Below are 26,721 nucleotides of genomic sequence, written 5' to 3' on the forward strand. Positions count from 1 at the left end.
ACTCTCCTCCAGGCTCTGGGAATAAAAAATAGTTATACTCACCTTCCGGCGGCCCCCGGATCCAGCCCAGGCCTTAGCGATGCTCCCGCCAGCTCCCGTTCCCAGTGATGCCTTGCACAATGACCTGTGATGACGCAGCGGTCTCGCGTGATGCTACGTCATCTGGGGTCATTGTTGGGAGGTATCGCTGGGAACTTTAGTTGTCAGGAGCACCGCGAGGATTTTTATTTTTTTAATTATTTTTTACATTCTATCTTTTACTATTAATGTTGCATAGGCAGCATCAGTAGTAAAAAGTTGGTCACACTTGTCAAACACTATGTTTGACAAGTGTGACCAACCTGTCAGTTTTCAAAGCGATGCTACAGATAACTTGGAAAACGCTAGCATTCTGCAAGCTAAAAACACTTGCAAAACGCTAGTGTTTAGTGGGAATACGCATGCCAATTCTGCATGTGTATTTCCCGCGGCAGGAGTTGCGGAATTGCCACAGAGATTTCTGCAGCAATTCCGAACGTGTGCACATAGCCTAAGGCTGTGTGCACACGTTGCGGATTATTTGCGTTTTTTTCGCATACCAGAACCTCCGGAAAAAAGCAAAAAAACGCACAAAAAACACGAGAAATACGCGGAAAAAAAAAAGAAAAATCTGCATGCGGATGTCTTGCAGAAAATGTCCGGTTTGGTCAGGAAATCTCTGCAAGAAACCCTGACGTGTGCACATAGCCTAATGCTTGCAGTCTGGGGGCACTTAAGGGTTAATAGGAAGCTCTTTTTTTTCTTTTCCCATCCACCCTGCCTGTGCTTGTCTGCAGCAGTGCTCACAGGCATTTACTCCACATCTCTCCTCACTGCTCCTCCCACCTCAGTAACCTGAATACGAAACTGGGCTCACACACTGCAGAGCGGACTCCTCTCATCACAGCAGGGAGCCGGCTCTTTGTATGGGATCGCTCCGGAAGGACACAACACTACTGCCTCCAGACCTCAGCCAGTGTGCCGAGCACTGACCATGGGTGCGTGCCTGGGAGTGTGCTCCCTCCTCAGCTGTGTAAGTACTGACCATGGAGTGTGCTCCCTCCTCAGCTGTGTAAGTACTGACCATGGAGTGTGCTCCCTCCTCAGCTGTGTAAGTACTGACCATGGAGTGTGCTCCCTCCTCAGCTGTGTAAGTACTGACCATGGAGTGTGCTCCCTCCTCAGCTGTGTGAGTACTGACCGTGGAGTGTGCTCCCTCCTCAGCTGTGTGACTACTACTGACCGTGGAGTGTGCTCCCTCCTCAGCTGTGTAAGTACTGACCATGGAGTGTGCTCCCTCCTCAGCTGTGTAAGTACTGACCATGGAGTGTGCTCCCTCCTCAGCTGTGTGAGTACTACTGACCGTGGAGTGTGCTCCCTCCTCAGCTGTGTGACTACTACTGACCGTGGAGTGTGCTCCCTCCTCAGCTGTGTAAGTACTGACCATGGAGTGTGCTCCCTCCTCAGCTGTGTAAGTACTGACCATGGAGTGTGCTCCCTCCTCAGCTGTGTGAGTACTGACCATGGAGTGTGCTCCCTCCTCAGCTGTGTAAGTACTGACCATGGAGTGTGCTCCCTCCTCAGCTGTGTAAGTACTGACCATGGAGTGTGCTCCCTCCTCAGCTGTGTGAGTACTACTGACCGTGGAGTGTGCTCCCTCCTCAGCTGTGTGACTACTACTGACCGTGGAGTGTGCTCCCTCCTCAGCTGTGTGAGTACTACTGACCGTGGAGTGTGCTCCCCCCTCAGCTGTGTGAGTACTGACCGTGGAGTGTGCTCCCTCCTCAGCTGTGTGAGTACTGACCGTGGAGTGTGCTCCCTCCTCAGCTGTGTGAGTACTACTGACCGTGGAGTGTGCTCCCTCCTCAGCTGTGTGAGTACTGACCGTGGAGTGTGCTCCCTCCTCAGCTGTGTGAGTACTGACCGTGGAGTGTGCTCCCTCCTCAGCTGTGTAAGTACTGACCGTGGAGTGTGCTCCCTCCTCAGCTGTGTAAGTACTGACCGTGGAGTGTGCTCCCTCCTCAGCTGTGTGAGTACTACTGACCGTGGAGTGTGCTCCCTCCTCAGCTGTGTGACTACTACTGACCGTGGAGTGTGCTCCCCCCTCAGCTGTGTGAGTACTACTGACCGTGGAGTGTGCTCCCCCCTCAGCTGTGTGAGTACTGACCGTGGAGTGTGCTCCCTCCTCAGCTGTGTGAGTACTGACCGTGGAGTGTGCTCCCTCCTCAGCTGTGTGAGTACTGACCGTGGAGTGTGCTCCCTCCTCAGCCGTGTGAGTACCACTGACCGTGGAGTGTGCTCCCTCCTCAGCTGTGTGACTACTACTGACCGTGGAGTGTGCTCCCTCCTCAGCTGTGTGAGTACTACTGACCGTGGAGTGTGCTCCCTCCTCAGCTGTGTGAGTACTACTGACCGTGGAGTGTGCTCCCTCCTCAGCCGTGTGACTACTACTGACCGTGGAGTGTGCTCCCTCCTCAGCTGTGTGAGTACTACTGACCGTGGAGTGTGCTCCCTCCTCAGCTGTGTGACTACTACTGACCGTGGAGTGTGCTCCCTCCTCAGCTGTGTGACTACTACTGACCGTGGAGTGTGCTCCCTCCTCAGCTGTGTAAGTACTGACCGTGGAGTGTGCTCCCTCCTCAGCTGTGTGAGTACTGACCGTGGAGTGTGCTCCCTCCTCAGCTGTGTGAGTACTACTGACCGTGGAGTGTGCTCCCTCCTCAGCCGTGTGAGTACCACTGACCGTGGAGTGTGCTCCCTCCTCAGCTGTGTGACTACTACTGACCGTGGAGTGTGCTCCCTCCTCAGCTGTGTGAGTACTACTGACTGTGGAGTGTGCTCCCTCCTCAGCTGTGTGACTACTACTGACCGTGGAGTGTGCTCCCTCCTCAGCTGTGTGACTACTACTGACCGTGGAGTGTGCTCCCTCCTCAGCTGTGTGACTACTACTGACCGTGGAGTGTGCTCCCTCCTCAGCTGTGTAAGTACTGACCGTGGAGTGTGCTCCCTCCTCAGCTGTGTGAGTACTGACCGTGGAGTGTGCTCCCTCCTCAGCTGTGTGAGTACTACTGACCGTGGAGTGTGCTCCCTCCTCAGCCGTGTGAGTACCACTGACCGTGGAGTGTGCTCCCTCCTCAGCTGTGTGACTACTACTGACCGTGGAGTGTGCTCCCTCCTCAGCTGTGTGACTACTACTGACTGTGGAGTGTGCTCCCTCCTCAGCTGTGTGACTACTACTGACCGTGGAGTGTGCTCCCTCCTCAGCTGTGTGACTACTACTGACCGTGGAGTGTGCTCCCTCCTCAGCTGTGTGACTACTACTGACCGTGGAGTGTGCTCCCTCCTCAGCTGTGTGACTACTACTGACCGTGGAGTGTGCTCCCTCCTCAGCTGTGTGACTACTACTGACCGTGGAGTGTGCTCCCTCCTCAGCTGTGTGACTACTACTGACCGTGGAGTGTGCTCCCTCCTCAGCTGTGTGACTACTACTGACCGTGGAGTGTGCTCCCTCCTCAGCTGTGTGACTACTACTGACCGTGGAGTGTGCTCCCTCCTCAGCTGTGTGACTACTACTGACCGTGGAGTGTGCTCCCTCCTCAGCTGTGTGACTACTACTGACCGTGGAGTGTGCTCCCTCCTCAGCTGTGTGACTACTACTGACCGTGGAGTGTGCTCCCTCCTCAGCTGTGTGACTACTACTGACCGTGGAGTGTGCTCCCTCCTCAGCTGTGTGACTACTACTGACCGTGGAGTGTGCTCCCTCCTCAGCTGTGTGACTACTACTGACCGTGGAGTGTGCTCCCTCCTCAGCTGTGTGACTACTACTGACCGTGGAGTGTGCTCCCTCCTCAGCCGTGTGAGTACTACTGACCGTGGAGTGTGCTCCCTCCTCAGCTGTGTGACTACTACTGACCGTGGAGTGTGCTCCCTCCTCAGCCGTGTGAGTACTACTGACCATGGGTGCATCTCGGAGTGTGCTCCCTCCTCAGCCCCTCTTCCATGGCTTCTGTATGTATGTGTATTGGCTTCTTCTCTCATCTGCGGTCTCTTGTTACAGGCACTCTATACAATGGAGTTGGTGAGTTTGTGCGTAGCCCAGTGCTGGGAACTTGATGATGGCCGCCGTGACCTGTGGCATGATACTTCTAAGTAGCCCTGGCCAGGTTGTGTTCGCACAGGACGAGTTTGTGGGAGATTTTCCCACCATACGTGGAGGTGCTGGCGAATAACTTTTGCACCTTTTGTGTTTCTTACATGGGACCCTCTTTATGTGTCGGGTCCAGCGCAGACAAGTGTATGCCCAGCCTGACCTTACTGGAGAGATGGCAGTAGGTCACCAGGGCTTCGGAAGTTATAGTTATGAGACTGTTCATCTCTAAGGCCTGTGTGTTCTGTCCGAGTGGTCTGCAAAAATTCACGTAGCTTTGTCATATATTCTCATAGGTGAAAATCATGGGTAGCATCAGTGCTTTATCCGTCTGCTGTCCGGTGTGAACGTAGGGGAGAAGCTTTTTCATATACACCATGTTCCAAATTATTGTGCAAATTGGATTTAAGTGTCATAAAGATTTAATTGTTTTTTCAAATAAACTCGTGGATGGTATTGTGTCTCAGAGCTCAATAGATCAGTGGAATCAATCTTTAAACACATGATAATTAGTTTTCCAGATGATTCTAATTAAAGGAAAACTACTGATGTTCCATATTATTAAGCAGGCCACAGGTTTCAAGCAATATGGGAAATAGAAAGGATCTCTCTGCTCCTGAAAAGCGTTAAATAGTGCAATGCCTTGGACAAGGTATGAAAACATTAGACATTTCACAAAAACTTAAAGAGTGATCATCATACTGTGAAGAGATTTGTGACTGAAACAGAGCACAGAGAGTTCATGCAAATAAAGGCATAATGAAGGTTTCTGCGACGTCAGCTAGGAGGTGGAGGAGTCACATTTTGGGCCAGAATCATGGGGGAAACAGCTGGTAGGGCCCTTTAAGGTTCCTGAAGGTGTGAAAATGACCTCTGCAAAGTATATAGAGCTTCTGACTGACAACTTTCTTCCATGGTCTAAGAAGCAGAAACGTGCCTTCAGGAGCAAAATCATCTTCATGCCTGACAATGCCCCATCTCATGCTGCAAAGAATACCTCTGAGTCATTGGCTGCTATGGGCATAAAAGGAGATAAACTCATGGTGTGGCCACCATCTTCACATGACCTCAACCGTACAGAGAACATTTGGAGTATCATCAAGCAAAAGATCTTCATGCAAAGAAATACAAACAGAAACTCTCCAAAAACTCACAAGTTCAATGGATGCAAGAATTGTGAAGGTGATATCAAAGAAGGGTCCTACCTTAACATGTAACTTGGCCTGTTAGGATGTTTTGAAGTTAAATAGCTTTTTTGTTCAGTGAATGTGACCTCCTAATGCTGCAAATCCCACAAATGAGCATTTTCAGTTCTTTAAAACATATCAAATGATTAGAAATTCTGCTGTGCATAATAATTTGGAACAGTGCATTATGAGTTTGTGCCGCACAAGAGGTTGGTACACTAAATAAGAATGCATGGTCTGGGGGAAAATGTGTGTAAATGGGTTAGTAACTGGCTTAGTGATAGAAAGCAGAGGGTGGTTATAAATGGTATAGTCTCTAACTGGGTCGCTGTGACCAGTGGGGTCCCGCAGGGGTCGGTATTGGGACCTGTTCTCTTCAACATATTAATGATCTGGTAGAAGGTTTACACAGTAAAATATCGATATTTGCAGATGATACAAAACTATGTAAAGCAGTTAATACAAGAGAAGATAGTATTCTGCTACAGATGGATCTGGATAAGTTGGAAACTTGGGCTGAAAGGTGGCAAATGAGGTTTAAAGGGAACCTGTCACCCCGTTTTTTCAGTACGAGATAAAAAATACTGTTAAATAGGGCCTGAGCTGTGCGTTACTATAGTGTATTTTGTGTACCCTGATTCCCCACCTATGCTGCCGAAATAACTTACCAAAGTCGCCGTTTTCGCCTGTCAATCAGGCTGGTCAGGTCATATGGGCGTGGCGACATTGCTGTTTCTTCCCCCAGATCTTGCATATATTTACGTTGGTGGCTTAGTGGTTTGCGCATGCCCATCTTCTGAATCCACTGGGCAGGAGAAGAAAAAACGCGCAATCGGCGCTATTTCCCTGGTGATCTGTGGGGGCGGCCATCTTCCTGAGGCCGCGCGTGCGCATATGGAGTCCTCTGCTGCCCGGGGCTTCAGGAAAATGGCCGCGGGATGCCTCGCGTGCGCAGATGGAGATCGCGGCGGCCATTTTCCTGAAGCCGAGATGCGACCTCGGCTTCAGGAAAATGGCCGCTGCGATCTCCATCTGCGCACACGCGGCATCCCGCGGCCATTTTCCTGAAGCCCCGGGCAGCAGAGGACTCCATATGCGCACGCGCGGCCTCAGGAAGATGGCCGCCCCCACAGATCACCAGGGAAATAGCGCCGATTGCGCGTTTTTTCTTCTCCTGCCCAGTGGATTCAGAAGATGGGCATGCGCAAACCACTACGCCACCAACGTAAATATATGCAAGATCTGGGGGAAGAAACAGCAATGTCGCCACGCCCATATGACCTGACCAACCTGATTGACAGGCGAAAACGGCGACTTTGGTAAGTTATTTCGGCAGCATAGGTGGGGAATCAGGGTACACAAAATACACTATAGTAACGCACAGCTCAGGCCCTATTTAACAGTATTTTTATCTCGTACTAAAAAAACGGGGTGACAGGTTCCCTTTAACAATGATAAATGTAAGTTTATACACATGGGAAGAAGGAATCAATATCACCATTACACACTGAACGGGAAGCCACTTTGTAAATCTGACAGGGAGAAGGACTTGGGGATCCTTGTTAATGATAAACTTACCTGGAGCAGCCTGTGCCAGGCAGCAGCTGCCAAGGCAAACAGGATCATGGGGTGCATTAAAAGAGGTCTGGATACACATGATGAGAGCATTATACTGCCTCTGTACAAATCCCTAGTTAGACCGCACATGGAGTACTGTGTCCAGTTTTGGGCACCGGTGCTCAGGAAGGATATAATAGAACTAGAGAGAGTACAAAGGAGGGCAACAAAATTAATAAAGGGGATGGGAGAACTACAATACCCAGATTAGCGAAATTAGGATTATTTAGTCTAGAAAAAAGACGAATGAGGGGCGATCTAATAGCCATGTATAAGTATATAAGGGGACAATACAAATATCTCGCTGAGGATCTGTTTATACCAAGGAAGGTGACCGGCACAAGGGGGCATTCTTTGCGTCTGGAGGATAGAAGGTTTTTCCACCAACATAGAAGAGGATTCTTTACTGTTAGGGCAGTGAGAATCTGGAATTGCTTGCCTGAGGAGGTGGTGATGGCGAACTCAGTCGAGGGGTTCAAGAGGCCTGGATGTCTTCCTGGAGCAGAACAATATTGTATCATACAATTATTAGGTTCTGTAGAAGGATGTAGATCTGGGGATTTATTATGATGGAATATAGGCTGAACTGGATGGACAAATGTCTTTTTTCGGACTTACTAACTATGTTACTATTCATTTTGGAGATTATACTGTTATCATTGGGAGGTTTCTTCAATAAAATTTGATGTATGATCTAACGGGTGATGACTTTTATTAGACTGACTGTCATTTGCACCGACCATTTAGTAAAATCCGAGAAAAATATCATTTGCATAATAATTTGGAACATGGTGTATTCTCATAGGTGAAAATCCTGGACAGCACATGGGGTTGTATCAGTGCGTAATCAGTCTGCTGTCCCGGGTGGACGTAGGGAAGCTTTGTCATATATAGGTGAAAACCCCTGATGAAACACTGGTAATAACTGACAGACAGACCAAACGCTGATGACACTCAGATCCAAGCACTGATGAACAGCAGTCTGGGTTTTCCCATAGAAGAATGATGGATGTCTGAATCAGGCCTTAACTAACAGACGTTATCACTTCATCACAACAGGAGGAAGTCCAACAAATAAATTGACAGCTCACATGACAGTTCTGTGCACTGAGCGCATCCATAGGCTTATAAAGGGTGTGCTGCTGACATACCATTTTGGGGTAGTCATTGGCAGGCTTTTTTTCCCACAGTATTGAAAAGCTGCTTGGACTACAAAATTCAATAGAAAGAAACTTATATGACACTTTACGGAGTCTGGAGTCTTGTTAGTATGTACTGCTTTTCTGCATGGTGACAATCATAAAGGATATTGCATTAACTGCATTTACCGTTATAATAGATGAAATGTGGATATATCTCTGTGTGGAAACTTCCTGAAGAAGAAGCCATGAGCTTCGAAACGCGTTGAATAAACCACCCGAACATCTTACAAGTATATCTGGATCTATTATTTGTCGCAGCAGCGCGGATGTAATCCACATTTCATCTATTATAACGGTTCTGAGAGGTCGCAGCGCCGACCTGTGGATCTGCAGCAGCTGACAAACTACAGGCTTGTACTGTGTACCACCAGGTGAGCAGTTCTCACAATTGATCAGAAACAATCCTGGGGATAAGACCCTATTTGCGCTTTTTTTGTCTCCTATCTTTCAATACTATTAACTGCATTTAATCATTGCCTTTGGTAGTAGGACCCCAGCTCTTCTGTCCGGATGTGATTACAGTAACACAGCCTTTTAATCATGTACTGGTGCTACAGGTCTGGTCTGGTACAACACATATTTGTCTTCCCTGAGCTCAGTACAGAGATATGAGGTCTCAGTTATAGGAAAGTGTAGTGCTCAAGCTCCTGAAAACAGCTTGGGTAAGAATGCACTGCATTCAGTAGCGGCCTCATGGTTTCTATCTGAATTCCTGAAAAAGTGATGCAAAAGTGCCCCTGATGGAGCCGTTCACTACAATTATTATGCTTTGCTTATATAGCGCTATCATATTCTCAAGCACTTTACATACATTATCATCACTGTCCTTCATTGGGGTTCACAATCTAAATTCCCTATCAGTATGTACAGGTGCTTATCACTAAAATAGAATAACCTCAAAGTTAATTTATTTCAGTTCTTCAATACAAAAAGTGAAACTCCTATATTATATGGAGTCACTGCAAACAAAGTGATCTATTTCATGTGTATATTTCTGTTAATGTTGATTATGGCTTACAGCCAATAAAAAACCACAAGTCATTATTTCAGTAAATTAGAATCATTTACAAAAAAACAACTATAAAGTCTTCCTAAGCGTTAAAAAAGGTCCCTTAGTCTGTTTCAGTAGGCTCCACAATCATGGGGAAGACTACTGACTTGACAGAGGTCCACAAGTCAGTCATTGACACACTCCACAAGGAAGGTAAGCCACAAAAGGTCATTGCTAAAGAAGCTGGCTGTTCAGACTGCTGTATCCAAGCATATTAATGGAAAATTCAGTGGAAGGAAAAAGTGTGGTAGAAAAAGGTGCACAAGCAACCGGGATAACCACAGCCTTGAAAGGATTAAGAAAAGGCCATTCAAACCTTTGGGGGATATTCACAAGGAGTATTGCACACGTATCCAGGACATGGGCTATAAGTGTCTCATTCCTTGTATCAAGCAATTAATGACCAATGGACAATGCCAGATGAGTCTTACCTGGGCCAAGAAGAAAAAGAACTGGACTGTTGTTCAGTGGTCCAAGGTGGTGTTTTCAGATGAAAGTAAATTTTGCATTTCATTTGGGAATCAATGTCCCAGAGTCTGGAAGAAGAGTGGAGAGGAACACAATCCAAGCTGCTTGAGGTGTAGTGTGACGTTTACATAATCAATGATGGTTTGGGGAGCCATGTCATCTGCTGGTGTAGGTCCACTGTGTTTTATCAAGACCAAAGTCAGCGCAGCAGTCTACCAGGAAATTTTATAGCACTTCATGCTTCTCTCTGCTAACAAGATTTTTGGAGATGGGAATGTCATTCTCCAGCAGGACTTGGCACCTGTCCACACTGCCAAAAGCACCAATACCTGGTTTAGAAACAACAGTATCACTGTACTTGATTGTCCAGCAAACTCGCCTGACCTTAACCCCATAGAGAATCTATGGGGTATTGTCGAGAGGAAGATGAGACACCAGACACAACAATGCAGACGAGCTGAAGGCTGCTGTCAAAGCAACCTGGGCTTCCACAGGCTGATGCCATGCCGCATTGATGCTGTAATTGATGCAAAATGAGTCCCGACCAAGTGCCGAGTGCATTTACAGTAGGCCAACATTTCGGATTTTAAAATCATTTTCCAAGCTGGTGTTATACAGTATTCTAATTTACAGAGATTTAATTCTTTGGGGCAGCCTGTGCACAGATCTTTCCTTGGTTTCTCTGGCCTAGAGCAGGATGAGAACTCCTCCTACAGTCCCTACCCTGAGCCCAGAAGATAGATTTCTTCACCCACAGTATCATTTTAATCAGTGTAACACTGCCAACCTGACTGCCTATAGGTTATTTAGCAAAATCCTGCCGACAGGTTGGCTTTAGCATGTTCTGTAGACTGCACAGTGAGCAGCACCAAATTTCAAAGCGTAAAAAAAATGGTAGAATTGCTGATTTTTTTTTTTTTTTTTTTTTTTTTTTCTTTCTCAACAAAAATACTTAATCAATAAATTGAAGCTGAAAAACAACAATTGTAGTTTTCAAAAAGTTTTGTTAGTTTTAGTGTTCATTTATACTCATAGTTCCCATGATGAGTTCAGTGAGTGGATTGGAAGGTCCAAAATATGTCAGAACTGGCATCCCGAGCGATAGCCTTTCCCTTTACTACCCTGCGGAAGGTTATGCCGCTCCTAGGTACCATGACTTCTTGTATCCCGGCTGTCCAGTGGGCTCAGGTCCATTCCAGGAAACTACAGTGGGAAATATTGGCAGCAGAAAATTCCCTAAAAGGGAATTTAGAAGGGCAGTTAGATATATCATCAGAAACAGCCCTCTCGATACAATGGTGGACCAACACAAACAACCTAATTCGGGGTGTTCCCTGGACTTTGACAATTTCCAAAATATTAACGACAGTTGCAAGCCCCAGAGGGTGGGGGGCTCACCTATCCGGCCAATTAGCCCAAGGGGTTTGGGAAGGAGAAGTGAGTTTGGCTTCCTCAAATATGAAGGAGCTCCTAGTCGTAAAATTTTCCCTGATACATTTCCTGAGTTATCTCCAATCACACCATGTGAGAATATTTTCGGACAATAAAGTAGTAGTGGCCTATCTAAATCACCAGGAGGGCACCAGATCCCACTCTCTGATGGAGGCAGCGGGGTAAATTTTTCAGATTGACGAAAACGGCTTGAGTTCCCTGTCAGCACTACACATTAAGGGGTCAGAAAATCAAACGGCATATTACCTGAGTCGAACCCAGCTAAGACAGGGTGAATGGGAATTGAAACGGTGTTCGACCAAATCGTGAGGGAATGGGGTTATCCAGCCATAGACCCATTTGCAATCAGCAAGAACTGGAAAGTCGACCCCTTCTGCTCTATAGATCCCCCTGGGGAACCCATTTGCGCTTGATGCCCTCATGATACCTTCGGATTACCACCTAGCATACGCCTTTCCACCCATAGTCCTTATTCCAGCAGTCCTGAGGAAGATTCGGGAGGCAAGGGTAATCTTAATAGTCCCATTCTGGCTGAGGAGGCATGGTTTTCATGGCTATATATGCTGTCCATCTCAGACCCTTGGGTCCTTCCTGATCTTCCAGACTTTTTTCCCAAGGGCCTGTGATCCATCCACAAGTGGAAAACCTACACTTGACAGCATGTAACTTGAAAGGTCACTTTTAAGTAATAAAGGATTCTCTCAAAATCGAATTGCCACCCTCCAAAAAAGCAGAAAACCGGTAACTACCAAAACATGCGGTAGAATTTGGAAAAAATTTCTGTTAGGTGCTTCCTGGGATGGGTGCAGGGCCGCGCTTAGTAACCCGATGTTTACCCTGGTTACCGTTGTAAATGTAAAAAATAAAACACTACATACTTACATTCCCGGTGTCTGGTCATGTCCCCCGCCGTCAGCTTCCCGCACTGACTGGTGAGCGCCGGCCGGCCGTAAAGTACAGCACACTGGTGACGTCACCGCTGTACTTTCCGGCCGGCGCTCAGTCAGTGCGGGAAGCTGACGGCGAGGGACATGACCAGACATCGGGAATGTAAGTATGTAGTGTTTGTTTTTTTACATTTACAACAGTAACCAGGGTAAACATCGGGTTACTAAGCGCGGCCCTGCGCTTAGTAACCCGATGTTTACCCTGGTTACCGGGGACTTCGGGATCGTTGGTCGCTGGAGAGCTGTCTGTGTGACAGCTCTCCAGCGACCAAACAGCGACGCTGCAGCGATCGACATCGTTGTCAGTATCGCTGCAGCGTCGCTTAGTGTGACGGTACCTTTATTCTGACTTGGCAGGGAACCGATGGGTAGCTAGATTTATCAAGGCTGCTTGTAGATCCAAACCCATCTTATCCCCCTGGGATCTAAATTTGGTCCTATCTGCTTTAACAAAGGACTCTTTTAAACCCCTGTAGAGGAGCTGCGGAGACACCATCACGTGTTTCTCAATGCAGGCAGTGAATAGCCAGGCCTTTCCCTGGGAAGGAACAACCAAGGGAAGGGCAGCATCCAATAAATGAAAACCACCTATGCCAAGCATGGTATCCATCCACAGACAGCTGTTTCGGGGTTTTTGCCCCTCATCAGTGTGGAGTAGGAAACTGGCTATCAGGAGCAGTGCTGTTGTGGATTCTGTTTTTGGGCTCCCTCTGGTGGTTACAGATGGTACTGGGTGACTTGTGTTTTCTGCGGTCTCTGGTGTCCACCTGTTCTATCAGGATATGGGAGTTTCCTATTTAACCTGGCTTTCTTGTCATTTCCTCGCCGGCTATCAATGTAATCAGTGTGTCTTGTTACCTCTGCTTCCCGCTTCTGTAATCTTCAGGACAAGCTAAGTTTTTGATTTTCCTGTTCCACGTTTTGCTTAATTTTTGTCTTAGTCCAGCTTGCAGATATGTGATTCCTTTTTGCTGGTTGCTCTAGTGGGCTGATATTACTCCTCATGTTCCATGAGTTGGCACATGAGTTCAAGTAATTTCAGGATGGTTTTTTTGTAGGGCTTTTCGCTGACCGCGCAGTTCACTTTTGTATCCTCTGCTATCTAGCTTTAGCGGGCCTCATTTTGCTGAATCTGTTTTCATAACTACGTATGTGCTTTCCTCTCATTTCACCGTCATTACATGTGGGGGGCTGCTATTTCTGTGGGGTGTTTCTCTGGAGGCAAGAGAGGTCTGTGTTTCGTCTAATAGGGAAAGTTAGTCCTTCGGCTGGCGCGAGACGTCTAGGAATCATCGTAGGCACGTTCCCCGGCTACAGCTAGTTGTGTGTTAGGTTCAGGATCGCGGTCAGCTCAGTTTCCATCACCCTAGAGCTTGTTTTGTTTTTTGTGCTTGTCCTTTTGTGATCCCCTGCCATTGGGATCATGACACAGTGCCTAGTAGAAAGTCTACAAAGGCACGGATGATTGACCTCATGGAGACCAAAACATCCAACACCGCGGAGACACCATCACGTGTTTCTCAACGCAGTGATCCAGAACACTGTCCCCAAATATGCAAATGCATGTAGAGAAGCTGCGGAGACACCATCAGGTGTTTCTCAACGCAGGCAGTGAATAGCCAGGCCTTTCCCCGGGAGGGAACAACCAAGGGAAGGGCAGCATCCAATAAAGGATGAGGTCACTCATCCGTGCCTTTATAGACTTTCTACTAGGCACTGCTCCTGATAGCCAGTTTCCTACTCCACACTGATGAGGGGCAAAAACCCCGAAACAGCTGTCTGTGGATGGATACCTTGCTTAGCATAGGTGGTTTTCCTTTATTGGATGCTGCCCTTCCCTTGGTTGTTCCTTCCCGGGGAAAGGCCTGGCTATTCACTGCCTGCGTTGAGAAACACATGATGGTGTCTCCGCAGCTCCTCTACATGCATTTGCATATTTGGGGGCAGTGTTCTGGATCACTGCGTTGAGAAACACATGATGGTGTCTCCGCGGTGTTGGATGTTTTGGTCTCCACGAGGTCAATCATCCGTGCTTTTATAGTCTTTTAAACCCCTATCAGAAGCCTCGCTGAAACTATTGTCCCTTAAAACCTCGTTACTAGTGGCCTAAAGGTACCGTTAAACTAAACGATTTACCAACGATCACGACCAGCGATACGACCTGGCCGTGATCGTTGGTAAGTCGTTGTGTGGTCGCTGGGGAGCTGTCACACAGACAGCTCTCTCCAGCGACCAACGATCAGGGAAACGACTTCGGCATCGTTGAAACTGTCTTCAACGATGCCGAAGTCCCCCTGCAGCACCCGGGTAACCAGGGTAAACATCGGGTTACTAAGCGCTGGGCCACGCTTAGTAACCCGATATTTACCCTTGTTACTATTGTAAAAGTAAAAAAAAAAAAAACAGTACATACACACATTCTGATGTCTGTCATGTCCTCCGGCGTCCACAGGGTTAAAACTGCTTTCGACAAGAGCGCTGCTAATGCAAGCGCTCCGGCCGACAGCTTCCCTGCACTGACTGTGTCAGTGCCGGCCATAAAGCAGAGCACAGCGATGCCGTTATGTGTGAAGGTACCTTTAACTTCGGCACGCAGGTTCAGCGATATTTAGGCTCTATAGGCATATCCACCTTTCACCCAAATCTTACAGAATAGAGTGGTTCTTAAAATAGACCCCGTTTACCTCCCTAAAGTGGCATCTCTTTTTCACAGGGCTCAGGAGATAACCCTCCCTGCTTTCTGTCGATACCCCAAAAATAATAGGGAGGATGCTTTACACACCTTAGACGTGAGGAGATGCATAGTCCAATATCTAGCAGCAACACGGGAGTGAAGGAAGGACAGGTCTCTTTTTGTCTGCTTTCAGGGACCACGGAAAGGGCGGAAAGCATCCAAGAGTACACTTGCAAGGTGGATAAGGGATGCTATCACACTGTCATACTCCTCTCACGGAGCAGCCGTTCGGGAGAAAATAAGGGCTCACTCAACAAGATTAGTGGCAACTTCCTGGGCGAAAAGAGCCGGAGCTTCGATAGAAAAGATATGTAGAGCCACTACTTGGTCCTCTCCCTCTACATTCTTCAACCACTATCGGCTGGATCCAGACTCCTCCTCAGATCTCACTTTTGTCAAAGGGGTTCTGGAGACGGTGGTCCCACCCTAATCTGCATATCTCTGCAATTCTCTCCCTGGTGCCGTCATGGGGGGAGAGAGAAAAATATAGTTACTTACCGATGACTGTATTTCTCTGACCCCATGACTGCACCCGTACATTCCCACCCTTCATGCGTGGGTGTGCACATCCAGCTATACAATTATTTAGTTATCCAGTTAGTTATATTGTCACGCAGTGCTTCCGTTCAGTAATAATGAGTATTTAATATAATTAGTGATGTCTTTAATCTGAAAGTTCCTTTAGTGCTCTATAAAACAACTGATGCGGAAGAGGGGTACCGCCTCTTTATCTGTAGGTTTCCTGTCCCGACGGGGCGGGTCCCCTCTCTCCGTGGTGCCGTCATGGGGTCAAAGAAACACTGTTATCGGTAAGTAACTATATTTTTTCAACTATTTATTTATAAATGTCTGAGGAGAAAAAACAGCAACTCTACCATGTTTTATGTTTTGAATTTTGTACTGCTCCTTGCGTCAGAGGAAAAGGAAGAATGATGGGAGAGGGAGACGCCCTCTCCTCCATCATTGCTTTATATTGGCATCTATGATGCTGATACAGTTGAATGTGCGATGGGGGGGGGGGGGGGGGGCCATAATGTATGGAGCATCTCATGGGGCCATAAGGTATGGAGCATCTCATGGGGCCATAAGGTGTGGAGCATCTTATGGGGCCATAATGTGTGGAGCATTTTATGGGGCCATAATGTGTGGAGCATCTCATGGGGTCATAATGTATGGAGCATCTCATGGGGCCCCTAATATGTGTGGAGCATCTTATGGGGCCATAATGTGTGGAGCATCTTATGGGACCATCAACCTTTTAAGCAGCATTGTATGGGACAAATGTTTCTATGGAGCATCTTATGGGGCCATTATTAACCTTTGTGCAGCATTATATGGGGTATATTTTAATATGGAGCATCTTATGGGGCCCATCATGAACTGTATGGAGCATTATATGGGGCTCCTGATTCAATATGGATATTCAAAAACACTTAGGCTATGTGCACACATTGCAGATTTTCCAGCTTTTTTTTCTGCACTAAAATCTGCAGCTCATGGCAGAAAACGCAGGTGCGTTTTTCAGTGCGTTTTTCAGTGCGTTTTTTTAGTGCGTTTTTTAGTGCAGATTGTCTGCGTTTTTTACCTAAATAAAGCTCTGGAAACTTGACAAACTTCAGTTACAAAAAAAAAAAAATAATGATGTCATTTCCTTGTCCATCCCCTTCTTCTTTCATCCTCCATTTTGTGCAAACATGAGTGGAAGTTACCAAAATATGCCGCAGGTACATGTCCGCAGGCCGCACCGGATACTTATGCTGGGGTTGCTGCTGCAAATCTTGAATATGCATAGACAGCAGGTAAGCTGAAGTGCATTTTTTTTTTTTTTTTTTACGCTAAACATATTCTACAGCGCTTTACCGACATCTTGATTTTTCTTAATTTTCACAGTGTTGTGTTGTAAAAAAAAATGTATTTTTTTTTTATTTTAGAGGCAGCAGCAGGAGAGAAGACGGAAAAGACTGTGGGTGCACCCGCTTGTTGCAGAACGTACACAAAAAGGCCACTTTTATGTGCTTTATAATGATTTGCGGAAGTAAGTAGAAATTCATGAAAATACAAAGTAATGTTTTTCCACAAATGTTATGATATGTTATGTAACAATTTTATTTATTTATTTTTTTTCCATTTTCAGATACCCGGAAAAGTTCGTTTCATTTTGCCGTCTGCCAATCCTGGCGTTCGACCGACTTCTGGCAATAGTTTCCCCCCATCTCACACTGCAAGACACTTTTATGAGGAAGGCCATCTCTGCTGAGGAAAGGCTGCTCATCACCTTGCGGTAAGTAAATAATTTTTGGGTTGAATGTTATTAGGGCTCTTTCACATGTCCGTGTGTCCGGTATGTGTGATGAAAGTTTTCACATGTCTCGGAGACACTGACAAACTAATAAAGGTACCGTCACATTTAGCGACGCTGCAGCGATCTAGACAACGATGTCCATCGCTGCAGCGTCGCTGTGTGGTCGTTGGAGAGCTGTCACACAGACAGCTCTCCAGTGACCAATGATGCCGAAGTCCCCGAGTAACCAGGGTAAACATCGGGTTACTAAGCGCAGGGCCATGCTTAGTAACCCGATGTTTACGCTAGTTACCATTGTATAATTGTAAAAAAAAAAAAAAAATGCATTCCTGTCGCGTCCCGCAGCGTCAGCTTCCCTGCAGTAAGTGCGCTGGACGGAAAGCAGAGCGGTGACATCACCACTGTGCTCTGCTTTACGGGCAAATACTTTACGGGCAAATGCTTTACCGGAAATATCATGTTTATAACACGCCAGGAAAATGTAAACATTTTTGTGTGCTACCAGATGTGCCCACTGTATTTTATGCCTTATCTACAGAATTCTATAATTTGGGCCCTGGGTCAGTGGAGATACATCATACCCGTGTGTGTGTTTTGTAATGTTATCCCATCTTGCTGTGTCCAGTTTGTGCGCCTCCCTTCTTGCGATACCTCTCTTCTGCGCAGATGTACTTTCTGGTCCTGATGAGGATAGAGCAAAGTGCGCAGATGTGCATGCGCTGGGCCTGTCTCCTTTTCTTGCCTTCGCTCACTGCAGGACTTACTTCTGCCCTCAACAGGCCGGATTAGTGCGTTGAAGGAAGTAGGAGGGTGGTGTCGTTGGCTAAACATTGGAGTGGCTGGACACGGACCTGCAAGTCCCTTCTGATGTGACTGGTGGTTTATTTATTGATACCCTTGTGTTGTGCCGTGTTACTAAGGGCAGCATTATAGAATACTTTAGATAAAACATGAAAGGGGCTGAACACATATTATAGCGCCCATAACTGCTGACATGTTTTATTGTATTTTTGTGTGACATTTCTAATATTCATTTTTGTTTCTTTGCAGATTTTTGGCCACAGGAGAGAGCTATACATCCCTGCACCTCCAATTTAGGGTTGGTAAATCCACCATCTCTAACATTGTGAGGTGCACATGTACCGTCATCTGGCAGAAGTTGCAGCCTATAGTGATGCCTTCCCCAACTGAGGAGACTTGGCTGCAGGTTGCAGCAGGCTTTCAGTCTGTGGCCAATTTCCCAAACTGCATAGGTGCAGTCGATGGTAAACATGTAAGGGTTCAGCAGCCACCACGATCAGGATCACGCTTCTTTAATTATAAGAAGTATTTTTCAGTGGTCCTGATGGCGGTGGCTGATGCACATTACAAATTTGTTGCCATTGACGTTGGTGCCTATGGTAGTACTGGGGATTCTCGGGTGTTGCGAACGTCACAGATTAGGATGCAAATTCTTCAAGATGGCGGAACGCTCCCAGCCCCAAGACCTTTTCCGGGTTCCACACATCCAGTACCCTTTGTGATGGTATCGGATGAGGCGTTTCCCTTAACGACAACCCTGCTGCGCCCATACCCACGAAGGGGACTGAATGCCCGGCGAAGGATTTTTAATTATCGGCTGAGTCGTGCACGCAGATATGTGGAATGCACCTTTGGGATCATGACTAGTCAGTGGAGGATCTTTCACACACCCATCCAGTTGGACACAGACACCGTTGATGCTGTGATTAAGGCTTGCTGTGTACTCCACAACTATGCTCGTGAGTACAACACTGACGTAGATGTGGAGTACCAGCAGCCAATATTTAATCCAGTGGTCAACGTGGGTCTGGGAAGGCCGTCCAACTCGGGTGTGCGTGTGAGAGAATCCTTCACGGACTACTTCATGAGTCCAGAAGGTGCCGTGCACTGGCAATACTCCTGTGCTGGTGTTGGGCAGCCTGAGCAGCAGAGAAGGGTGGAAGAACATTGACTGACCAAGATGGGAAGATCTATACCAAAAGATAGAAGATGTCAAGATCCCTATTAATCAAAATCAACATCGATATTCAATTTTGTTTGTTGTATTTTTTTGGGGAACAAAATAATTTGTAATTTTTATTTATGGTTAATAAAAAAATTCTTATTTTAATTTGGTTGTTTTTGGATTGAATAAGTATTGTATATATAAAATTCTTAACTAATGATTATTCTCCATCCCATTGTCCAGTGCGCATACAGCCATCACACTATGTCCATCCCATAGTCCAGCCCCCATATAGCCATGACACCGTACACCTGTCAGCTAAGTATGTAAAGTATCTAAAAATCAGAGATGACATTTGATCAACATTAATTTATTTAACAAGCAACTAAATTTTTCCAAACACTTGAGAAAAATTTTTTCAATATGAAAAACTGAACTAACTTTTTCAAAAACAATTGCATCTTAATGCAAGTAGGTGTATTCCTGGGAACACCCATATGAGCTACTTGTGTCAGTCATGAAAGATTGACTTGCTGATGGTCCCAGGCTTGTGTTTCCTCCTCCAGAAAAATTCTGTGCCGGTTGGGTGTAGGAAGACACTCTATAGTGCGGTTCACTGGGTTTCGGTCGTGGGCGAAAGAGTCCGGAAAACCCCCGTCAAAACATTCTCGTATGACTCAATTGGAGCAGGGTCCTCCAGAGCGGTGAGGGATGTTTGGCACAGAGACATGAAGAGATACTGCCTATCCGGTGGCAGTGAGCGTGCCTTTCGGGCAATGGTCAATGCAAAAAAGTCACACTGGTCCTCACTTGAGGATTGTTTCAGTAAATCAAGTGTGTCACTGGCCATCTTCTCAGTTTTATCCTCATTTTTTTTTTTTTTTTTTTTTTTAATGGACTCTCCTGCCACCGGATAGGGAGCTCTCTTCTCTGTTACCACAGCTTCTGACAAACCAGATGATCCAACAGCTGCTGCAGTTGATGTGCCTGCAGCAGCTGCTGGACATGCGGCTTCAGCAGAAGCTGTGGTAAGAGATGGAAAAATTGTCCCTCCCGCTCCCGAGGAAGTGCCTGCTCCATCAGTGCCTGCTCCATCTTCGGAGTGGTCATCCACAGGAGGCGGGTTGGAAAGGTTTCCCTCAGTCCTGTGTGAGAAAAGGAAAAAAGTTATTAATCATGACCGCTGCGGAGGAGCAACATTTTAGGAACAGCATAAAGGCCGATTACTCCAAAACGCTGTTCATTTTTTGGCATGTGTGCTGATAATGCATGTTTTGATTTAACACATGCGTTATCACCACATGCTATCCAAACAATGTGCTCTAGTTATCTTGCGCAGTCAAAGTGCCAACACAAGATAAATAGACATGGTGTGGTGCCATAGCTATCACAACTCCATCTTTGGAATCATAGCGCAGACAGGATTTTGGAAAATGCTCTCTTCACTATGGTATAACATCTGGATGCTGTGTATTGAACGCTGCGGCAGGACACAGCATTCAATACGCAGTCAACTGTGCTACACCACATGGCAACATTGATGAGGCTACATATATATTAGTGGTTTATAACCTACCTCCGCAAAGTCCGGCTTGTGAGCAGGAACTGCAGCTCATCGTAAAAGGGAAAGGTTATTCGACTTGGTGAAGATCCACTCCGGTCACATGTACTTATGAATTTGTTGAACCGGTCCCGAACTGACCTCCATCTCTGCTTGACATTTTTTTCTAAGAAAAAAAAAATATATATATATATTGTCAAAGTAAATTTATCATAAACTCTAATAATTGGTAACAATATAATTACCAATTTCCAATTGGTTTTTAATGGACAGGGAATCCCACTCCGGATACAGGTCCCTCACAATCTTGGTCCAGCAATGGTCTCGGAAATATTTATCCTTGTAGGACACATCTGCGGCATCCCATAAACAAGGTATATCGCGAACCTACAATGAATAGAATAGTGTCATTACATACTATATCCAAATGATAATTAATCTAAAAGGGAACCTGTCACCCCCAAAATGGGAACTGTAGATAAGCCCTCGATGTTTCCTCAAAGATGATCAAAACAGGTTAGATTATACTGACACAGGGGCGGTAACGGACCGATGGGCGTTGCAGTCCGGTCCAGCATCTCCCATCTTGTGATGACGTCCTCTTGTATTCACACTGCGGCTCCAGCGCAGGCGTACTTTGTCTGCCCTGTTGAGGGCAGTACGTTGCATTACTGCAGTACGTTGCTGTGCCCTCACCAGGGAGATAAGCCGCAGCGTGAATACAAGAGGACGTCATAACAAGATGGGAGGAGCTGTACCAGACCGCCACGCTCATTGAACCGGTACCGACCCTGGGTGAGTATAATCTAACCTCTTTTAATCATCTTTGAGGATACATCGGGGGCTTATCTACAGTATACCAGAATGGGTAGATAAGCCCCTGATGCCGGTGGGCTTAGCTCTACTTCCATGTTGGAGTTAAGAGGTTTCCTTAAAGCACAAATGTGTAAAAATTTTGATATATATTAACATCACCCCTACCCTAACCCAAAGTCAAACAAACAAGGCAAACACCAAATTCTGTCAGTTTCACACGTCAGTGGCTCCGGTATGTGAGGTGACCGTTTCCTCACGTACCTGAGACACTGACTCACGTAGACACATTAAAATCAATGTGTCTCTGCACATGTCAGCGTGTTTTCAAGGACCGTGTGTCCATTTTCAAAACACGGAGACATGTCAGTGTTTGTGGGAGCGCACGGATTACATGGACCCATTAAAGTCAATGGGTCCATGTAAACACGGACCGCACACGGATGTTGTCTGTGTGCCATCCGTGTGCATTTTTTCTGTCATAGTGTTAACATTGAAAAAATTGTTGCAATGCAAGGACACAGACACAAAAGCAGACACACGGACATCACACGGATCCCTCCAAAATAAAAATACGTAGGGTCCCCCTATATTTTTAGGCCTGAAAGGCTAGGCAGACAGCCGTGGGCACCCTAACCCTACAGGGATCCTACCCCTAAAGGGATCCTAACCCTACCCCTAACCCTAAAGGGATCCTACCCCTAAAGGGATCCTACCCCTAAAGGGATCCTAACCCTACCCCTAAAGGGATCCTAACCCTACCCCTAACCCTAAAGGGATCCTAACCCTACCCCTAACCCTAAAGGGATCCTAACCCTAACCCTACCCCTAAAGGGATCCTAACCCTAACCCTACCCCTAAAGGGATCCTAACCCTACCCCTACCCCTAAAGGGATCCTAACCCTACCCCTAAAGGGATCCTAACCCTACCCCTAACCCTAAAGGGATCCTACCCCTAACCCTACCCCTAAAGGGACCCTAACCCTACCCCTAACCCTAAAGGGATCCGAACCCTAACCCTAAAGGGATCCTACCCCTAACCCTACCCCTAAAGGGATCCTAACCCTACCCCTACCCCTAAAGGGATCCTAACCCTACCCCTAACCCTAAAGGGATCCTAACCCTAACCCTAACCCTAAAGGGATCCTAACCCTAACCCTAAAGGGATCCTAACCCTAACCCTAAAGGGATCCTAACCCTAACCCTAAAGGGATCCTACCCCTAACCCTACCCCTAAAGGGATCCTAACCCTACCCCTAACCCTAAAGGGGCCCTAACCCTACCCCTAACCCTAAAGGGATCCTAACCCTAACCCTAAAGGGATCCTAGGGTTAATGATAGGGTTGCTATTGTAAGGTGGCATTAAGCACGGTTAATAATGGAGAGGCGTCAATAAGACGCCTATCCATTATTAATCCTATTAAAGGGTTACTATAATATATGTGGACCCCCTAAAAAAAAATACATAGGGTCCCCCTATATTTTTAGGCCAGAAAGGCTAGGCAGACAGCCGTGGGCCAATATTTGAGGCCCGGGAAGGGGTTAAAATACCCATGGCTGTTCTCAGGCTATGAATATTAACCCACAGCTGTCTGCGTAGCCTTTCTGGCACTAAAATATAGGGGGCCCCGAAAAAAAAGTGTTGGGGTCCCCCTATATTTTTAGGCCAGAAAGGCTACGCAGACAGCCGTGGGCTTATATTCATAGCCTAGGAAAGGGGCCATGGATATTTGCCCCCCCCTGGCTACAAATATAAGCCCGCAGCCGCCCCGGAAAAGGCGCATCAAAAAGATGCGCCAATTCCGGCACTTAGCCCCTCTCTTCCCACTCCCGTGTAGCGGTGGGATATGGGGTAATGAGGGGTTAATGCCACCTTGCTATTGTAAGGTGGCATTAAGCCCGGTTAATAATGGAGAGGCGTCAATGAGACGCCTATCCATTATTAAGCCAATGAAAGGGTTAAAAAAAAACAGACTAGAAAAAAATATTTTAATGAAATAAAGACACCCACTTTTTGACCATTTTTTATTGTACGCTTAATCCATCCTGAAGACCCTCGACCTGAAAAAAAGGCAAAATAAAAAAACAAATTCATACTCCCTGGCCCTGTCCGCAGAAATCCATCGAGGGTCCCACGAAGATCTTCCATGGAGAACAGACACATCCAGAGATGTGTCTGCTCTCCATGGCTGCAGCAACACACTGACACGAGCCATAGTTCCTGTCGGTGTGTCACTGCGCATGCGCGAGCGAGTTTACCGGCGGTCATTGACCCCGGCACTCTCGCTTAACGGCAGTGCTGTGTGGGAAAGTTCAACGCAGCTGTACTGCCGTTAACCGAGAAGCCGGCGCCATTGAGCTCCGGGACAGTACGCGATACACTGCTAGGAGCTTCGCTCCTAGCAGTGTATCACCGGAGAGCAGGAGATCTTCGTGGGACACTCGGTTTTGGATTCTGCGGACAGGGAGTATGAATTTGGTTTATTTTTTTGGGATTTTTTTCTATGGACGAGGGCTTCGCCTACAAGTGTGGTGTTGGTGAGTATATACTCTATGTTTTATGTACTGTGTGTCATGTATGTCACGTTTATTGTGTGTGTATTGTGTGTGATGTGTGATGTGTTTTGTTTTACCGTACAATTGTGCTAAAGTCGCCGGACACAGGGACAACTCTCCCATCCTAATATCGGATGGGAGTAGTAGTCCCATACGGTGATTTAACACAATTGGGTGGCACTATCGTCGCATGGGGACACACATATACACATACATACCAAATCGATCAAGCGACCGACATCGATCCCCATGCGACGATATGCCTCCATCATGACAGCCACACTCCGCCCACGCACTTCCGCCCACGCACTTCCTCCTGCTTCCCTACACTTCCGGCTGTAGCGGTTTCTGCACCACAAAACCGCAGAAAACCCGCAGATATTTTTTCATCTGCGGGTTTTTCTGCGGGTTTGACCCTCACAATGGAGGTCTATGGGTGCAGAACCGCTGCAGTTCCGCAAAAAGAAGTGACATGCTGCGGAATGAAAACCGCTGCGTTTCTGCGCGGTTTTTCCCGCAGCATGTGCACAGCGGTTTGCGGTTTCCATAGGTTTACATGTAAATGTAAACGCTGTGGAAACTGCAGCGGACCCGCAGCGGCAAAATCGCTGCGGTTCCGCGGAAAAAAACGCAACGTGTGAATATAGCCTTAACCTACTGATGTCTCAATTAATTTTACTTTTATTGGTATCTATTTATATTTTTGACATTAACCGGTAGCTGCTGCATTTCCCACCCTAGGCTTATATTCGAGTCAATAAGTTTTCCCAGTTTTTTGTGGCAAAATTAGGGGCGTCGGCTTATATTCGGGTCGGCTTATACTCGAGTATATACGGTATTTAACTTATATGGTAGAAAGCTGGAATTGCTATTTTTCATTAATCTGTCCCAAATGATAAAAGCATTGTGATAAAAAAAAAAAAAATGTACCCTGAAATAGTACAATGAAAAGTCGACTTGTATTTTTCCTCGCACAGCTCTGCTTATGGAAAAATATGGTATTTATCTTAGAATATTGCGACATTTTGATTGTTTGCTCTTATTTTATTACACAAAAGTGGGAAACCATTAAAAAAAATATAAAACCTTTCTATAAGCAAAATTGTATTGCCCTGTAGAATAAAGTTAAAGTCAGCTTTAATACTCAAATGCTGGTTAAAAAAATTATGCCACACCACCAAAAATAAGTTTTTCAATACATCATGTGCATCCCCAAATGGTGCCATTAAAAAAAAAAAAGTACGCTCCTCCAACCATAAAATTCCTTATATGATTATCTCGACTGAAAATTAAATTTCTTGAAGCACCGTGATGAAAACCTATAAAAGAATGAAGCAAATCTAAATTGTGGTTTATTCAAGGCACAAAATCAAAGGGTTAAGGAAGGCATTATACTGCTTCTTTTTGTGGACTAATTCCCAGTTTTAGCTTAAAAAAAAAAAAAAAAGGTATCAAACTGGGAGAGCTTTCTTTGGTCCTAGAATGTACTGCAGCAGGCTTATCCCTTCTTACCGTACTTTCTAATAAAAGCTATTGCGGAAGTCTCACATACATCTCCTATTGTGTTACTGATGATCAGCTGAAGAATTATTGTAATGCTTTGCTTCTGTATTATTTCCCTTCCTTCATTACTGAATGAGCTTGGTAACACATTTCCAGTACTGTTCACCACACCCAGAAACTAGGTTAATTATTAGGATAAAACGGCCTGACGAATCCACAAAGTGTTGGAAAGATTCCCAGCACTCCAGCCAGGGAAAAGGTTAGGCTATATGACCACATGAGCTTTTGGTGTGTGTTTGATATTGCAGAAATTCTGCATCTATAAATTAACCCCTTAGTGACCTCCAATTTTGACCTTAATGACCAGGCCAAATTTTACAATTCTGAACAGTGTCACTTTGAGGTAATAATTCTGGAACGATTCATCTGATCCCACTGAGTGTTTTTTTTTCATGACATATTGTACTTCATGATACTGGAAAAAATTATTCGATATTACTTGCGTTTATCTGTGAAAATTTTCAAACTTTTAATTTTTACGCCCTTAAATCAGAATTATGTTGCACACAATAGTTAGTAACATTTCCCACATGTCTACTTTACATCCGCACAATTTTTGAAACCTTTTTTTTTTTTTGTGAGGAAGTTACAGCAGTTAAAAGTTGACCAGCGATTTTTCTGATTTTTCCAATTTAAAAAATTTTTTTTTTTTTTAAAGACAGGATCACATTTGAAGTGACTTTGAATGGGCCTATATGACAGAAAATATCAAAAAATGACACCATTCTAAAAACTGCACCCCTCAAAAGTGCTCAATGTGGAAATAAAAATTGTACATTTAACATTTTTTCACAAAAAATATTACTTTAGACCAAATTTTTTTTTATTTTCACAAGGGTAACTTCTTGTGAAAGGACCATACAATTTGTTGTGCAATTTCTCCTGAGCGTGCTGATACCCCATATGTGGGGGGGCGGGGGGGGTGGGGGGGGGAAACCACCGCTTGGGCACATGGCAAGGCAGGGGCGGACACAGACTGCAGAGGGCCCCTGTGCAAGAAATCTTCCTGGGGCCCCCCACCTCCATAGCACAACAAAGTTATGTAAACATATAGGTTGTAATATTTATCAGTTTAGAACACAACTATCAACTCTAAATAATTTAAGTTCCATACTTAACAACTGAATATAACACAAA

The 26,721-nt window shown here is 45.9% G+C and overlaps 2 protein-coding genes across 2 annotated transcripts in view; both read left to right on the forward strand.

The window, feature by feature from the left end:
• Positions 1–797: 797 nt before the first annotated feature.
• Positions 798–26,721, forward strand: part of SERINC2 (serine incorporator 2) — a 178,086-nt gene continuing 152,162 nt past the window's right edge. Inside the window, exon 1 of the mRNA XM_069756675.1 lies at positions 798–1,051. Within this exon, the coding sequence (XP_069612776.1) occupies positions 1,013–1,051 (39 nt within the window). The 5' untranslated portion in view covers positions 798–1,012. The remainder of the gene's footprint in view (positions 1,052–26,721) is intronic.
• Positions 16,376–19,482, forward strand: LOC138669854 (uncharacterized). Its single transcript, XM_069756674.1, has 4 exons — positions 16,376–16,622; positions 16,755–16,858; positions 16,958–17,104; positions 18,176–19,482. The coding sequence occupies exons 1-4, from the start codon at positions 16,518–16,520 to the stop codon at positions 19,095–19,097; spliced, it is 1,278 nt and encodes a 425-aa protein (XP_069612775.1). The 5' UTR covers positions 16,376–16,517; the 3' UTR covers positions 19,098–19,482.

The sequence above is a fragment of the Ranitomeya imitator genome, chromosome 3 (assembly GCF_032444005.1).
Source record: "Ranitomeya imitator isolate aRanImi1 chromosome 3, aRanImi1.pri, whole genome shotgun sequence".
NCBI classification, from domain to species: domain Eukaryota; kingdom Metazoa; phylum Chordata; class Amphibia; order Anura; family Dendrobatidae; genus Ranitomeya; species Ranitomeya imitator.

Bases quoted from the DNA above. Each gene is read 5' to 3' on its own strand.
- LOC138669854 (XM_069756674.1), top strand. From the start codon at position 16,518: ATGAGTGGAAGTTACCAAAATATGCCGCAGGTACATGTCCGCAGGCCG. The intron at 16,623-16,754 runs GTAAGCTGAAGT...TTTTTATTTTAG, and splicing joins TGAATATGCATAGACAGCAG to AGGCAGCAGCAGGAGAGAAG. The intron at 16,859-16,957 runs GTAAGTAGAAAT...TTCCATTTTCAG, and splicing joins CTTTATAATGATTTGCGGAA to ATACCCGGAAAAGTTCGTTT.